Below are 18,324 nucleotides of genomic sequence, written 5' to 3'. Positions count from 1 at the left end.
CTTGGCTGTCACATTAGGCCACACTAATCAGACGCAGAGCCAAGTTTATCGCGCAACAAGATCTCCAAAGGATTACAGTCTAGACTCTAGACTCTAGACTCTCCCAGACTCTAAACAGACTCTCTATACTAATTCAGGCTGCTTGTCTTAACGGTTCAACGGGCCGGTTTGCAGCTCTTTACGACTGGCGCTAGACGCATGAAAAGGAAAAAACACAAAACTCCAGAATTCTCAATCCTCAATACCTCTCTTTGTCTCGTGATTAAGTTTTGATATGGCCGTAACCCGAGCCCCCAATGTCCCATTGGCCACCAGAGCTGCCTGCGCTGTAGCTTATTTTTTTCTGTTTTTTTTTTTTTTCTTGATTTCTTCTAATTTTATTAATTGTTATTGCTGGCAAGTTCCATAAATTGTTGTCTATCGCGCGATAGCCGTTCCACTGATTTGGTTAATAGCCGCGATATTGATATCGATTTCGTTGCAGCCACAATAAAAATTGCTCACATTAAAGCTTCAAGAGTTTCTCAGATGCAACATGCCCCATCATTAGACAGGTGTCTGTCTGCTGCCCGGGCAATGCCTGGGAATCGTAACAAGACAAGGAGCTACCATAGATAAGATGAAAGCTGAAACGCGTCTGAGCTTAGGAATTTTTGTATAAAAAGAGAAATTTAAGAACTTAGGCCTAGAAATATTTGAAATATTTGAGAAATGATTGAAGTGATAAATATTTTTTAATATATTCTAAATATACAAAATCAAATTGAAAAAATTCTTGAAATTTATAAAACTTTGGAATTTTAAATATGCATATATTTCATATTATTTAAATAATTTGAAAAGAAGCAAAAAACAATAATAATGAAATTCTATCATGAAACGTTAAACATTCTTTATTTTTTAAAATATATCAGGTTAATATAAAAATTAACTTTGTTATTTAAACTCTTGTTTGATTTGATATTAATTTTAAATGAACTATTTAAAAATGAACTTATATCCTCTTAAGGAAAACTCTTCTAAGCTCCCTCTGTTCAATCCAAATATCAGTTTCAGCGGATTCGTGGTTCAAGGTTCCCATTTGCCTGGCCAGTGTGTGAAGATGCCCTTCACTTGCCGCCCGTAAATTGCTCAACACTGGCCAGACCATGCGATCCCATTAAAACTCAAGCGCCTAATTTATTAAATTGCCATCGATGGCTGCCAAATTAAAATGTCAGCCAGCAACAAGTTGAACAAAAATAAAATAAAAATGAAATAAAAAAATCTTTCGAAAAAAAGTGTCATAAAGTTGTGTGACAGATTTCTTTGATTCATAACGCTCATAAATTAGGGGCCGGCACATTTTGGGCGTGTCTCAAAAGCTGAAATTGTTAGCCCAAAGCCAAAGAAATCAAAGCCAATGCGGAATGCATAAATATTTTGCCAAATTAAATGAGATTCATTTAGCTGTCGTCGTTGTCGTCATGTGGGAAGCACCCGCACCATGGAATGCAGCGAATGGATTCGCATTCGGATTGCCATGTTGCATGTGTCGAACGCATAAGTTTTCATTTTGGCCAGTTGATGATGACATTCATGTGGCTGAGAGAAGCTGGCGACAGGCGCCGGTTGGCTCATCAAGTGAATCACTCGCATCTGCTTAACGAAATGGGTCAGAAATCGTATCAAGTTTACCATAAATTCTACCGCACCTGTTGCGTTCATAGAAATATAGTTTTAAATGCATTCATAAATTTGTATAGAACCAGCAACCAAGTCCCTGCAACTGGCTAAACCACTTTCAAGCGGCGATTCCATCAATCAATGGCCAAGATATTGGCTTGAAAATCTTGATTTTGGCCAAACTAACGATTTTATGCGCAGTTTATGGACTGGCAAACGCCCAGGGGCGTGATAAGTCTACTAAATTAGAATTAAGTCTGCAACGCGACGGCTTTAAACCAGTTGGTAGCTGCTCAATTTGGTTTATTGCGAGCGTTTTACAACACTACAAATAGGATAAAAAATAGCACGTTCTTGAAAATGCTGGATATGTTATGTCGGCTTCTAATCAAGTACGCCAAGCGCTGTTCGGGATTGGTCCATCAAATATACATCGTTGTTAACCATATAATCAATGAGCACAGAGTTCAGTTGTTCGGAAATAACTCTTATGTCCAATAATTCCATGGCTGCCGATGTACTCTCATAGGTGATCTTACGACCCACAGGGACAAGCGCTTGTTCTAGGCTCTTGGATATCTTTAGGGATGAAGTATATAGGAGAAAATGTTTAAATTAATTCTCAACTATTGGAATTATGTATAATCGATAATTATCGATAGCTAGTCGATAGTCACATCAAGAGTGTTTCTTTATGGAAAGTAAGCTCTTTTCGCAGCATTACATAATTTCGGCTTTATGTAAGACTATCACAATGTACATAAAATTGTGTAATATAAGTCGATAGCTATCGATAAGATATCGATAGATCAAGGCGATTTCTAGGCTCTTCTGGTAGTCCTTAAATCTGCTGGCTGCGATATAAAATGTGTATTAAAACCAACTTTTAATAGCTTAGCGATAGATCGATAAAATCTGAGAATACTATTTGGACATATAGCATCGGAGCCTAGATTCATTTTGGAATAGCACCATCTAATTAAATGTATGTTATAAATGAAAAATGATCGATAACTTTCGACAACTAAATTGACTGACAACTGGTTAAAAGTAGGCTTTTGTGTAGGATTAGTTTTCAATATATACCGACGTAAAGATCTGGACCAAGTACTGTATCCAATTCTCTCGCTTGCTCTGCACAACCCGCGCTGGATTGCGCTTCATCGCGTACCGTGTATTATCAGCGACTTGTGACACTGGGCACGCCCTGCGACATAATCTTTTCCAGTGCACGGAGACGATCTGGCGCAGGTTCTGCAGCAGCGGGCGCTGTTCCAGTCGAAGACGATATACATTACGCAGCTGGCCGCTCGTCGTCGAGTGGGGCGTGAGCGAGTGCAGCCGTAGCCAGATGTGCAGAAGGGGCACAACATGATTACTGTCCACCGCCGGCTGATGGCTGGCCCGTGAGGAGCGGCAATGCTGTGGCTCCTGCCCGCCAGAATGGCGTTCATCTGGGTCTAGACAATGCCGGCGATTGCGACGTGTCTGTGGAACAGCGTGATTTGGGCTATTGACAGTCGTTTATCAGCAACATCCGGCAAATCCGTAAAGAGAGGCAATAGTTACCGCCAATCCCTACCATAGAGCTGTCGCAATTGCTGGGCAAGTATCTCATGGTGCAATGACATTTAAAGGCAAATTTTTAAAGAAAAACTAAGGTAACTAACAATTTTGCTATGCTATATAAAGTAGGCATTGAAACTACAACTTCTTCACTTTCCTTATACATATATTTATATATATATTACCGCCTTAATTTTTCCATCTGCACAATATTAGATATATGATTTATATATTATATATATATATATAATTTGCGCGGAAACATAAGAGCTGCCGCCTTGATCTTGTATCTATGTATAATTTTTCAGTCCGGCTGCACTTTGATTAGCATTGCAATCTAAATCAAAATATTTACAAATCAATTATTATTATGATTAGCAACTGTTGCAATCACTTCCAGCATAATCGATCACCCAGCTAGGGGCACTCCAACTGGCGACCAACTGGCGACCGCTGCGACGACAGATCCGACGAGAGTCCATTGAAATTTGCATATTCGTACGTAAAGTAATCGCAACGCTCAATATTTATCCCACAATTGCCGTTGACGCATTCGCATTGAGCTCTAGGAAATGTGTACTTGGATTTGCTTTGGGTCAATTTTAGAGAGTCTAGGAAAAACGTATTTTTGTTTAGGAATTTCAAGATTTTTGTTTTTTAAATGTGCCGGAAAATAGTTTTCTCATTGTCAAAAGAACAATAATAAATCGAGCAATCATTTGAAAAACTGCTATAGCTATTTTATTTATCGCTTTTAGCGTAGGCAGATGAATTGTTCAAGTAATCGATAGCAGCGAGTTATTAGGTTCGCGTCCCAGAAAAACAGAAGTTCACATATATCTTCCATATGTTCCGTTTAATAATTGAATTATTGAAACAACATTCACACAGGCCCTAACAGATATTATTCAATGGTTTAGTGCATTTGCATAGCTGTTATTTAAATTCATTAATAATTAAATTAAATAAAGCATTTTAGGTCTTCGAATAAAGTTAGGGTTTCTTTCAGGCCAATAGCTAGCAATGGGTTAAGAATTATTTGTATTGCGCACGGTTATTTATCTCGCAAGTTGTTCAAATTAATCAGTCAGTCAGTTGGCTAAAAACAAAAGACAGCAATGGATATTACATTAGCAGCACAAGTTGTAATTGATTCGATTCGATTTGAAGTGTCTGCCTGCTGGTTAAATGTTTGCTGTCTTTGTCGCCATTTGCTGACAGGCTGCGGTTACAATTTTATTAACATAAATTATCTCTAGCTGCGTTATAGTGCACTTATACTAGACGACGATGATGAAAAATTAATACCCGCTAATGTATTATGACGAAATTGTTCAGCTAAATCAGTTAATTGGCGGAATGCGCATTTGATTGGAACGGCGACAAAGATATCAATTGTTATCGTGCTTAATCAAGGCAAAACAAAAGGGTTGGCAGCAAACGAGAATTCACGAGTGTTAGTTGCCCTGTAAACAGATCTGAAAAAGCCTAAGATAGATGAAAAGAACATAAGCAATTTTTCAAATATTAAAAATAAATTTAAAATGTCGCCGACATAAGCCCTCTTTTTTATACCAATAAGAGTTTGTACCAACTAACACAGTAAACAAGGTAGCTCTTGCTGAAATATTTCCTGGATTCATATAGACGATTGGGCACAATTCAGTCTCAGATATAAGTGTGGATCTTAACATATACTGGACAGCCCGCTTCTTCATGTAACAGATATTTGCATAACTTTATGCTACCCTTCTCATTCGCTTGCACAGGGTAGAAATCTGCAACTACATATCAACTATCATATCATGACAATGTACATGACAATATATTTTGTAATTTAATCTGGGACAATCGGAACGATGTGGATCTGGTCAAAAGGCGAGCTGCACAACAGCACAACAAATCGACAGCTTACAAGTAGGAAGGAAACTCGCGCAGCCTTGAACGTGGATTGAGCGCGGCCGCGAGCGATAATAAACGCGCAAGAAACGCGTGCGATTGCTCTTAAACAAGGTGTAAAATAGGCAGTCACGTTTGTCAGGATCAGCCAGCGAAGCGTTTAATAATGTGACAGTCTCCGTGAAGAGGGGGGCGTATCGTAGCAGCTGCCCGGCAGCAGTTCATTTCGTTTTGGATACAACTCAGCCTAAGGTAGTAGCAGCAGGAGGATCGGCTCGGCTCAGCTCGAAAAACACATATATTTAGCCACTTGCTCTGGCTACGCTTTAATTAAACCAACATCTTGGCAGGCGGCTAGGCAATTACACGGAAAAAGGGTCAAAGGTCGGCGGCTGTTGAGGCGAGCACATTAAGCCGAAACACTCAACAGCGCTCGAGCCTTAATTAAGTCATTAGCTGTAAAATGTCCTGCTGTCCTGCGCCTTAATTAATCATTTTAATTGTGTGCGTGGCAGGGCAGAGTCAAGGACAAAGCGTGCAACAGTCACCACTGCAGGAATCGAGCCCAAAAAACCTGCGGGGGGGAACGCATTTTGTCTTTAGTTATTTATAGGTCAACGCTGGGGCTGGGTCTTGACATTTGGCATGCGCTGGCAACGACTAAAATGTTGGGCACATATTTTCCAAATGTGGTTTCTGGTTTGGGTTCTATCCAAATTGGGGTTGCGAGTTGCACTTAGCATTAACTTAGAATGGAATTTGTTTCAGAAACTATGTTTTTCAAAGGGAGCAGAGCTTAAACGCTGGTCCCTTTGGGCGGACTAGGTGAGGGAATCACTTAGATTAGGAATCTATATTGTGGAAATTAGTATGACATACACAATCCTAAAAAAAAAGAAAAGAGCGCAATTTAGTAAGAGTAGAAGAAAGAAGGAAGTATAAAATGAAAGAAAGAAAACGTAAATTGATGTTAGAGTATGAGAAGATATAAAGTTATTTACGTTGCCAACACTATTTCGATTATATCACCTATAATCAACGCATGAAAACCTAAAGGCTTAATTGACATCATGAGAATCGAATAGTAGGGCGATATTGACAAAAAGGTTTTGAATGTGCAGCAGCGAAACTGGTTCAGCGAAACTGGTTCAGCAAAACAGGTTCAGCAAAACTGGTTCACTCATACGTACACTCGCACATATATGTACATGCATACATACATACAAAAATACATACATATGTGTACATACATTTATACATACATACATGCATACATAAATACATACCTACATTCTTGCAATCATACATACATGCCCTATACAAAAATAAGAGTTTTTTGATCGCCTTTTTTTATACCCTGAACCCATTAAAATTGGGTATAAGGGTATATTGTATTTGTGCAAAATCCAAATGTATGTAACAGGCAGAAGGAAGCATCTCCGACCCCATAATGTATATATATTCTTGATCAGCATCAATAGCCGAGTCGATCTAGCCATGTCCGTCTGTCTGTCCGTCCGTCCGTCCGTCCGTATGTATGAACGCAAGGATCTCAGAACCTATAAGAGCTAGAGACTAGAGAAATTTTAGATGTAGATGCTCCTAGTTCCCGCGCAGATCGAGTTTGTTTCCAAAAATCGATAACTTACTCCGTTTTCAAGCAATCGATAAAAATCGATATCGATATCCTGTTTTTTGGGCAATTTTGGTAAATAATAAGAGCTAGAGTCACCAAACTTGACATATAGTTTCTAAAATAAAATATATATAAGCATTTGATGTTGGAAGAAGAGGGTTCAGGGGATCCCCTAGTCGGGAGCTCCCGGCTAGAGCTTCTTACTTGTTTTTATTTAATTTTGTTTATTTCCAGATCTGGTATCCTGTTACTCTATTTTAGCATTTGATCGCCAAAGCCATTTCTGCCTAAAACACTTATAGTCAACGCATGAAATCCTCACGGTATTACTTGAATTTATAAGTATCGCATATGAAGGCAATGTTAATAATTATATCCTTTACAATAGGCAGCGTAGCAGACTATTAACAGACTACATACTACAGACTACATAACAGACATACATACACACATGTATACATACACACGTTCATTCATACATATTTAAAATAAATTAAATAAGAGTTATTATATTATATTCGTTCTTCGTAGATTCCTCTACCATATTATCGATTTGTTAGATAATAGTTCAATACTCCGATTACTAGATCTCTGCCACATTCTTATCATTTGCCGTGACGTGGACGTCTACCCCAAGGAAATAGCTTGCCATATTTGGCCAAATTAGCAGTCAAGTTCAATGTACACATCGCTTGACTTTTTATGTGGGGCATGTGATTTTCATAAGTGTCTCCACTCGAAAAGATAAGATAAATAACATAAGCTGAAAAGTTGAGCCATTTTGTTCCATTTTTAACAGGCTTGCTGCATTTAACAGCTGGCAGTTGGCATTCCGGGATTTAGTTGCGTCCGAGCAGCTGTTGGCCAAAATTCATATAATTAGACTGCATTGTGGATTGCCAAAAATAAGTTTTATGACTTATCGTTTAGTTGCGAGTGTAGAACCTTTACGAAATGGGCTCGTTAAATAAACATATACATCTTATTTTATAATGACCCAACGTCACAGTCTATCGAATGGAAACGCCCTCGCGATATTTAAACGCTTATCGGAGACAATAATGAAGCACCTCTCCTTTGGCCCAGTTAATAAAAATAGGTAAAACGTCCCCCTCTTGCTGGTGTATCCCCAAACGCGTTTTGTGCGTCATTTGTGATACACGTTCACGTGTTCGATGAAAAGGGTATATTGGATTGATGCAATGCTTGCCCGGCTTTCGATCTGACTGCATTATCGCAATTTTGTTAAGCCGGTTTGAGGTTAGTCTTGATATTTGGAATATATATGCGTATATCCGTTTTCGAGAAATTGTTATAGTTTTCGGGCTCTGTCCACTGGGCGACGTTCAAGCAGCGAAAATATCTTCCACATTCTATGGCTCTTAAGCCATATTTGGAAAGAACACTATTGTTGTTTGCCTACGCTCGCTGGGGTCGTATCTCTTAATTAATTTGCCGATTAAGGTTTTTTATTGGACTGTGAACGAGTATAACGCAGTCGATTGTATCCGTTACATGTTGTTTTTGTATTTTTATTCCATGTCAGCTGCACTTTGGGCAAATGTTAATTGGTGTTTGTGCACTTGTGAAATCAGCAAAAAAAAAAACCAAAGCAAAAACAGGGTCTACGCGCCAAAAGGCACAAACGCCAGCCCCAAGCACTGTAATCTCCAAAAACGCTACAAAAACGCGCACAAAACGCGCGTGACGCTTTAGTTCAAAATACGTAACAAGGAAATGCTGCAAATTATGGAACTGGGAGAAATATGACCTTTAATAAGCATACGATGAAAGTGGTTAAACTGTTGACATTTTTAGACCCAGTTTTGTTAAATAGAACTTAAAATATATTAATAAATTAAGCTATATTCTTTTTTTAAAAGCACATATAAATGTATTTTATTTTAACAGCTCATAAAATTGTTTTGTTTTTTTTTATTGATGAGAATCTACTATAGATTTTGACGCAAGATTCGGAACCAGTTCCATTCTTTACTTAAATTGACGGTACTTTCTTTTCTAAAAGAACCGACTACGCTAAACTAAATCCTCTATTGCTTCTTATAAGTCAGGTAAGTAAATATAGAAAATATTAAAATGTCGCATTTAATTATTTTAATCGCATTACTGAAAATTTCAGGATAATTTTGTTCCCCAGTTTATTCGAAAGAAACGCCGTTAGCAAACACAAATTTCTTACAAATATATATTATTGTGTTCTTTTAACCAGAAAAGGGCAACCACTCCTGATACCAGTTCAGGTTAACAACAATATACAAATATGCATTTCCAGAGTAATAGTTATTGCTAGAATATAATGTACGACATGCAGATGCTTATCAGATGCTTCAGATATGCTTCCTGGCTAATGCCTGGATACAACTCCACAGCCCTAGTGCCAAAACGGCTGGCCGCAAAGAGCCCGAACGAAAGACCCGAAGCACACACGAGCGACGCAGCAGAGCTGAACGCCGAGTGGCGTACGTTTGAATGAAATCTTATTTTTAGTCACTCGCTGGCAACCCATTTGACAACACACACTGAGCGGAGGGTCCGCTGATAGCGCCGTCGGCAGAATTTTCATTTTTTACGAAATCGAACTGTTTTTCTTTATTTGGTAGAGGACGTTGTCGTAGCGTCGAGTCGATCGTGTTTTTTGTCGTTTTCGAAATCGTTGTTCCGGTTTTTTCTTTCACATAGTTTTCGCCCCTACGATACCTTGTGTAAACTTATAGCTAGAGGCGATAAATAAAATTAAAAGAATTGTGCAAATGGTGCTAACATTAAGCAACAACTAAATATTTTCTCTAGAGCATCTTAAGAGCGGGCCTTGCCGGTCAATGCTCGTCATTTGTTTCGAAATCGACGCCGTTGACGTTGTCAAGCAATTCTCACACATTTTCCACAATTTGCCAAACAAATTTGGTGCTTGTAAAAATCGAAAAAAAAAAATCGTTCAAAATCAAATTGGCATGAAACGTGTCAAACCATTCAAAAAAGAATAGCCACAAATAATTCACAAAAAGAAAAATAAATAATAATAATAAATAAAATCAAGTGCTGTGTTAAAGTGCAAAACACGAAAATGTTGAATTGTTGCTGCAACAAATTTGTGCAAATTTTTTAAAGTGTGCCAAAGTGCAGTCTAAATAAAACGATTTTGGAAAAAAGCACAAGCGTCTGCAGGAAAATTACTAAAAATACAAATCGTAAAAGGTGCGTAAATTTTAGTTCGTCAGAAAAAAAATTGTCGTTACATAAGTTTCAAGTTTGTTTTTTCTTTCCAAGAAAAAATTGCAAATATTATTTGTGCTGCTACTTAAAATAATTATTAGCTTTGCTGAAGGTTTGAGTTTTTGTTTAAAAAGAATTTCCAAAAAGTTTCCATTTTTGCTGACGATTGGCTAAACTTTAAGTGTCTAATTAGTGTTCCAATAGCTTTTAAATAAATTTGTCTGGATTAAGCTATGCACTTGAAGAATTCACAGACACGAATGTGTTCTTATATATGTATATGCTATACAAATTTTGACATTTAAACAAATTGAAATACTTTATACTTGGCAGCCAGCCGAACGAAGAAAATAATATATACATTTTTTAAAATATATAAAAATTGTTAAAAAAAATATAATTGAATCGTATCAAAATTTTTCATTTGCTAGCTATCAACTATAATTTTCAATTTCATCATATTTATCTGGCAAAAGTCAATGCCTTTTTTGGGTTAACTCTCGCTTCCGCTAAACAAATAATAATATAGTGTATAAAATTGGCAAAAGCACACATTCTATTAGCTAGCTGCTAATTGCAATTATATTCATTTCATATTTTGATTAGATTTCAACGCCTGCATAGAAAAAAAATAAACAAAAATTAAATCTAAGGGCTTAATCGTTCGATTAATTCCAATACTAAGTGCATTTTGTTTAATACTTTTTTAATTTCTTGCTGTGTGTGCGTGTGTGTGTGTGTTTTTTTTTTCAAGTGTCAACAGTTATGTCCATACACAGTAATTTTCCGTTTATTCAGATAAACAAAATAAATTCATTTATTTTTTTATTTAATTTTTGCTTTTTACTAATTTGGCAACTTTCTGACAGGCTCGTTGATGAAAGCGAAATTTCTATTAAATAAAATTCTATGTGCGTTGCGCAGCTCTCATTGGCTTATTTATAGTTTTTTTTTTTTTTGCGAAATCTTTCTATCGCGACTATGGCTGTGTATCTGTTTGCGTGTGCCGGCATGCGTATCTTATAGTACGCGTATCGGAACACACGCGTTTCTAATCTCAAGCGATTCGCAAAACCTTTCCTTTTCTTCTTATTCACATTTTTATTCTTGTGTCCTAAAAACTTGTCGGCTGCTGTTATCTAACAGTTCAGCATGGTGCTAGTTATCTAAGCTCAACTGACGCCGTGTATTTGTATCTGTGGCTGTATTTTTTTTTTTTTGCAATTGTATCTGTATCTGTGTGTGCGTCCGCACGCGAATTTGCGTTATTTGTTACGTCAAGCGGGCTGCGGCTGTGTGTGCGCGTCGGGTTCAACAACTGCTAATCACATGATATGTATAAACTACAAAGATCACAGGCAAAAGAATGATATCGATAAGGTTGCGTATAAAAATCGAAGATCGGGTTATTTAAATTAATATAATGCTTGATATGTTGAGCCTGTTGTGGTTGTTTTTTTTATTATTTAAATATGATCTACTTTTATTTTTAAGTTGAACGATAAGGATTAACATCTTTTCGAACTAGATCAATTTGTCTTCTAATCCTTACGGGATAAATTATGCAATTACAAGCCATATGTTTATTAATTTCATTTACAAAAAAAAACGAAGAGTTTAACAATTGAGCGTTACGTCAACGCAAACATCTAAGTCAAAAGGGCAAACAATGAAACTAAGAACTGTTAAAACTTGTAGTTGTATCAAATATTTATAAAATAGAATTGGACTTTAAATGCTGATACGGCCATTAAATAAACCAAATTCCATTTAGTCAGTCGTAAAACAAAACTCATTCATTATACCTCAGAGAGTAGCGTGTGCCTTTTTTTTCGTTTCGTTTTCTGGGCTGCTGTCGTAAAAGCTGCACGATTATCAAGCACGAAATATTTATAGGACTATTCGAATTACTATATTTGTGGAATGAAATTCCATTTGTTGTTAATTTTCATGACGCGGTTGGGCAACCGCATTCTCATCTGCACTTTGACACAATTCGTGTACGCGCCACGCTTGATTGATAGGCCTGGAAATTCTATGCAAAAATACAATAACAACAATAATAACATGAAATACAGCCCATTATATACCATCAAAGAGCTGGTGGTGTCGGGGTAGATAGTGCTTATCGCACGCAAAGTTTTATGGCCATGTGCGTAAATAGTGTAAAGTACTTAGCTGAAAGTGGCGCAAAAAGTGTCGCCCCTTGGCACCAGCAGCAGGGGAAGCCACAGTAGAGCGGAGGGGAGTTGGCAGCACAAAAATGCAGTTTTCTTCTATATTTTGTTTTTGCTATATTGCATTAACGAAGCGTGAACAGTAGACCACATAATGTGCGGCACACATTTGGCAACACCAACACACACACACACACACACACACTCGCACACAAAACTTGAGGTACAAATCGTAGCCCCTAAAAAAAGACAAAAGAAAACCAAGAAAATCGTCGCACATTTTCTACACATTTTAAGCTTTTATTTTATTTTTATTTTTTTTTTTTAGTTGTTTGACGCATTTTAAAAATATCCTAAACGTAATTGTTGTTGTTGCTGTCTCTTTTCACATTACTAATACGTCGCGTTGTCTTTGATTTTTTGTCAGCACTTTTTTGTTTTTTGCTTCTTTCAATTTCGCGCGTAAAGTGCGTGACTTTTAATTAGTCTACAATAAGTGTGCGAAATTGTGTGGGAGTCTCTATAATTCTTTTGCATTTTCATTATAATTCATGCTTAGTGGAGACGCAGATACATTTGTAAATATCTTTCAGAGCTCGTAGATAATATTTTAAATATGCAGATATTTATTGTCGGCTCCAGAAGATAAATGTACTTTTTAAATAATTCTGAATTGTTATGATTTGTGTTTTTTTTTTTTCTGGCAAATTAAGAGTTTAAAGATACTTTTGGATTTGCCTGGAACTTGTGCTGACAGAGACTTGCCGATTACTTAATAGAGTTGTAGATACGTCTTTTGAAGGCCAGAAAGCTGCCAGATGCTTTTCTAATTAACAGATATCTAGTGAAAGTCAGAAGTTTTCACTGACAACTCAGGAGTTTACAGATACTTTTAGATAACCCTTATGCATTCGTAGATACTTCTGTGCGCAGCTGAGTGCATGTTATATACTTTTTAAAGCTGTAGATACATATTAAATAGCTATTAGAAAGCAGCATATATTTCTTATGGTGACAGCTTTGGTGCTTAAAGATGCATTTAGCAGTTTCTTCTTGCAACGCTTTGATTTGCATTTCTCCTAACTAAAAGCTTGAAATGAACGCGTGCAAATCTCGAAAAAAAAATCTTTCAGATACACTTGTCAATAGCTCAGGCAATGATATTTGCTTTGTAGTTAGCAGATAGTCGGACACATGTGATCTGCTTGCCTGTGACTGAGGCTGTGACTGTGCCTGTGGCTTTGCCCTCGCTTGTCTCGTGCACTAAATATTTAAAATAGTTGAATTTCTCGAGAGGATTGCGGCGGCAGCAGCCGCAGCAACGACGCGTCTCGCCCAATTGCTTCCGGTTCAAATCGATTACACAAAAGCGCGCTGCACTTTTTCCTTTTTTCTTCATCTTTTTCCTACTTCAGGGTTCTTCTGTGTTTCCGATGCTTTCTAAATACTCGTATTGCTGGGCAAGTATCGAACGAACGGCGAGCGCTCAAGTATCTGCAGCTCTTCTGGTTGTTCATGTTGTTGTTGTTGGTATATTTGTTTCTATACAAATGAAGTGCACAACGATTAGTGCATTTGTGCTGTTGCCTTTTGTTTGAGTTATGTTTCGGTATCTTTTTCATTTTTGTCTTCTTCTTTTCGTTTAACCCCCCCTTTAGTCGGCCTTACGATAGTTTGCTGCTTTTCTTGTTTTTCCAAAGAAAATTAATTGTTTTGTAAACACGTGAGTGTTTTTTTTCGTGTGGCCCGCAATGACAACGCATTGCATTGAAATCGACAATTGCCGTGAGAGTGAACAGAAACAGAACAGAGCTCCTTAAATACTCATGCATTTGGTATATATATATATAGATATATATATATATATATATATATATATATAAAATATATATATATATATATATATATTTTACACTTGCAACGACAATATCCATGCTTTGGCTGCATCTTAATATCTTGTTGTTTGCATTCAAATAGACGGACATTTATCTATAGGCTGTCACCAAATGCTGCCGCACATCAATCACGTTCTAAGCACTTTTATGCCTTATATAAATATCTTCATGTGAACTATATATTTCTTATTCAATCTTGTGACTTGTGTGACTAAGAGACAAACCCGAAAGTCACAAGCTAAGCAAATATGCAATGCATAAATTATTATAATTTAACTTGAGATATTTATTATATTTTTGTTGAAAATGTTTTCACTTTCATCGAGAATATCAGCCTATGGCAGGAGCGTAAACGTTGAAAGTGCGCGACTTGCAGATACCCTGTAGTCAATTGTTATTATTACGCTTAGAGCTACTCTAAATAATTGATTGAAATTTTTGGAAAATAATGAAAAATATCCTCTCATCGTATTGTCTAAAACAAACTAACTCTTAGACACAACATTATATACATATATACCTTAAATTTTACTACAGGGTACAATAACTCGCATTATACCCTGATTTGGCATTGAATTGGCTTAAATGGTCTGGTTTTAAATAAATATTGGGCCGAAAAAATTCTTACAACACGCCATTAACACGACTTTGTTTGTTTGTTCGGCGAGTTTTGTTTGAGGCAATTTATTTTTATTGCCTCGCATACTAGTCTAAATACGAAAAAAAAGCTATCCATGCAGCCAAGTGTTGAGCAAAAAGAAAAAAAAATAAATAAAAATATGTAACCACAATAATAAAGAGAATTGCAAGAAAACTGTATAATTTGCACATAAAGCATAATGTAAGTGGGTTTTGCGGTTAGCTGTGTTTTGGCCAAGTTGCATTACCAAAATTGAAATTGTGGTGAATGGAGGAGGCATTGAAAGGATAGATCTAGTGTGGAATTTGTGGGATCGCAAGGGAGTTTTGAAATTGTGACGCATTCAATAAAAGAGAAAAAGTTTTTAAATATAAATAATATTGAATAATTTATTATATTATACGTACCACAATTTACGTTTAGAATACATCATCAATGGAAAAGGAATTAACACTGTAAATAAATGCGAAAAAATATTTTTAATTTAATTTAATTGACTATAAAGTTTATTTTTGGTAAATTTCTTATTATAATAAATTTTATGTTTCAAAACTGGTTTTCTTGTCTTTATGTTTTTTTTTTTTGCATTTTGAAAACGGGGTTATAATTTTTTAAAGGTTGAGTTTCTAATTTTTTGTTGTCATAAAAGTTGTTGCGAACCCATATTTACGAATGTCTTAAAATTCAGTCCTTAAGTGAATTATTGTAATTTTTTTTATGGGTTTGTTTTGTGTGTGATTTCTTTTTTAAAGTTTGTTATCAACAACAGAAAACTATAAAATGTATTTGTCTATCTAAAAATAAATTGAATTCCTTATAAACACAACATATTGGTTATGTGGCCTTTTATAGCACTGGCATTTGGCTAAACTTGATCTTTTCACTGACACGCATAAGAAAATGTCATAAAAAATAAGTTAATACAAAGTTAATTGATGACAGCAAATGGCATGAAAACAAGATAAAAACAAAAAACCAAAACGCATTTGAACAACATATCAAACAAATATAATTATAATAATAAAAACAAAAGCAAAAGTTCAGCTTTCAAATGTTAGCGCAAACAGGCTTTACGTATTTATTTAATGCAAATAACTATGCATATTTATATTAATAGACTATAATATATATATATATATATATATATATATATACTAGGCCGTTATATGAAATTAATATCACAATATCCGACTTAGCAGCACAAATAAATAAGCATAAAAAAATTTGCATTCACAAAAAACACATTGAAAACAAAAACAATCGCATTTAAATTTCAAATGTTGCTTAGGTGATAAATGTTTAAGACCGAGCCCCCCCTGCCTTATGGCGAGTGTTGTTGCCCAAGCTCAAGTCACAAGCGTGAGTCGCGGATCGGTTGGATAGGGGCAGGGGTAGGGGCAGGGGCAGCCATGCGTCTGACATGAACTAATTAAGTTGCGCAGCTTGATCAGATTTACTGGCGACCAGTTTGCCTCAGCGATCCGCGGCGATACTTTCCCAACCTCGGAGCCATCTGTCAGCGAAAACCCTATCAAGAAAAACAAAAACGGCGAAACTAAACAAAGCAAATGTCAAATCCGTTTGAGGCGTACACATTTTTTTTGGCGCTGCTAAAAAACGGCTGATAATCGCTTTTGGCGCTCACAGACGCATAGTTCAATGACTAGGTCTAGGCAGTGTATGGCAAAACGTCAGCTGGCCGAGTAAGTAAATACAAGACCTGTAAATACCCCGTAATATAAAGCAGTCTTGGCAGTGTGTGGGAGAGCTTTAATAAGCAAATAGAAAACTTTAGAGCTTACTCTGTAATATAGAAAGAAGGGTCTTAAATTTCTACAATTAAGACTTTTAACCTTAAACCGAACTCAGACTCTTTAATCTTACAAGGAATTCAATTGGGGTATTTTTTGTTTTACAAAAAAGTCGGTTAGCAATTTTGGCTATAATACGAGAGGTACTGGCGACTTAATTCCCAGAACAGCAATTTATTTTATGTGCCCATTTCTAAAATTTCCCTATCTGTAAATCTATTACTGTATCTATAAATGCTGGTCTGAGGAAATAATTGTATAAGAATGTATTACATTTTTTAATTTGAAATTATCTCCAGGGTATACTTCAACCTGTTATTTGTGTGCGCATGTGATTAAAATAATAAAAAAGACTTTCGCTTTCTCAATTGGGCAACGGGGCGGACTGACCACTCCAAGAAAAGGCGGCAATTTTCTGGGCCAACAATTACTGTTATTAAATTGCCACACAAGTTGGCAGCTCCTTGGCAACGATATCAGATGATATGGCTCGGCCATCGTATAATATGCTTATATGGCACATTATTTTTTATGCTCTACATAATTTGTTGATTATGCGCCCCCGGGCTTATGAACTTATGAATGACAGACGTTGTGCCTGAAACGTAGCACGGATCATTAAAAGATACATTTCATTTGTCTGTTGTAGCCGACATCTAGGTGTTATTTTATACACAATCCACATTTTGTTTTTCCTTTTTTTGGCTATTTTTGGTTAGAGTATTTTCTTGTGTTTTTTTTTATAACTTAGCACATGTGTCGCTTGTCCCTAAATAGTTTTCCTGAGGCTTTTTTTTATTTATTATTTTTATGCTGTACCTTTATTGTTGTTGCAGTTGCTGTGGTTCGCTGTGCGGCTTGCGGCCTTTTGATGCCCTTACAGAATATTTAACATAAATTCTACCAACTGGCGGCATAACAACAGCAACAACAACAATAATAAAAACAACAAGAATGAAACTTTTGGCGTCGCTTGGCACACATATTGGGCCTGCTGGGTCGACTGGGCCTTCAATTTGGCAGCTGCTTCGGGTGAAAGGCATTAACAAAAAAGTCAAGCCGAGTTGCCAAAGGGTTATGCATATTTTAAATGCTCATAAGGTTATTTTTATTAACAAGCTCGAACCTCGGACGTGCCAATAAAAACGGCAAAGACAGCACGCCGCATTTTTGGCTTAGTGTGAAGCTCAGCTGTTAAATTTATACAACAAAATTCTAGATTGTTGAGTGAAAGGTGTTCAGTTCTTTTTTTTCAATTATCTACATCTAAAACTTATTTTATTATTATTTTGTTTTTACGGTGTGTCAACGTTTAGGCTGTTCTGTTAAATAAAAGTGATATTTATGTTAAAACAGCATCTGATAACATAACATACAAATTTTAAGAAATGTTAACTTAAACTATAATAGTTCACAAATGTCTTATTGTTGCTGCGAACATACAGAAATGTTCATATGTGAGTCCTTAATCAATTTTCTGCCTGTTAACAGAGTTCAGACAGTGCGCCAGTTACAAATGTTAGTGAAAGTGCGCACCAAAGATTGGCTTATAGAATATTCGATTAAGTTCTTATAGAAACGCATAAGAATATATTGGCTATAAATTGTAACCGTATTTTATGACCCAACTGGTTGGCATCAGAACTCGCTTGCTGGCCCTGGCTTTGACATGCGTGTGCGTGCCTGAGTGTGCGCGTGTGTGTGTAACGTCTTTGGCATGCGAATGCCGTTTTGTTTTTGGGACGACTTTTGGAGCGGTCATAACTGTTGGCGTTTTATGTGCGTTTTAAAACGCGGGCGC

General features: G+C 36.4%; 2 protein-coding genes and 1 long non-coding RNA gene across 3 annotated transcripts in view; 2 read left to right on the top strand and 1 right to left on the bottom strand.

Annotated features, from left to right (window-relative positions):
- Positions 1 to 1,759: 1,759 nt before the first annotated feature.
- LOC6632452 (uncharacterized) lies at positions 1,760 to 3,358 on the bottom strand. Its single transcript, XM_002056478.4, has 3 exons — positions 3,235 to 3,358; positions 2,752 to 3,175; positions 1,760 to 2,244 (listed from the first exon to the last, which is right to left on the bottom strand). Exons 1-3 carry the CDS (start codon positions 3,294 to 3,296, stop codon positions 2,050 to 2,052), a joined length of 681 nt encoding a protein of 226 aa, XP_002056514.2. The 5' UTR covers positions 3,297 to 3,358; the 3' UTR covers positions 1,760 to 2,049.
- Positions 3,185 to 3,840, top strand: LOC116650338 (uncharacterized). The gene is made up of 2 exons (XR_004303313.2): positions 3,185 to 3,326; positions 3,632 to 3,840. It is a non-coding gene; the product is annotated as an uncharacterized lncRNA (long non-coding RNA).
- A 5,430-nt stretch (positions 3,841 to 9,270) lies between these two features.
- The window catches only part of bnl (fibroblast growth factor branchless), a 60,184-nt gene continuing 51,130 nt past the window's right edge, over positions 9,271 to 18,324 (top strand). Inside the window, exon 1 of the mRNA XM_015170330.3 lies at positions 9,271 to 9,982. The gene's annotated coding sequence lies outside the window, so the exon portion shown is untranslated. The remainder of the gene's footprint in view (positions 9,983 to 18,324) is intronic.

The sequence above is a fragment of the Drosophila virilis genome, chromosome 2, assembly GCF_030788295.1.
Source record: "Drosophila virilis strain 15010-1051.87 chromosome 2, Dvir_AGI_RSII-ME, whole genome shotgun sequence".
Taxonomy (NCBI): Eukaryota; Metazoa; Arthropoda; class Insecta; order Diptera; family Drosophilidae; genus Drosophila; species Drosophila virilis.
The sequence above is the reverse complement of the archived record's forward strand: the minus strand, read 5'-3'. Positions and strand labels throughout refer to the sequence as shown.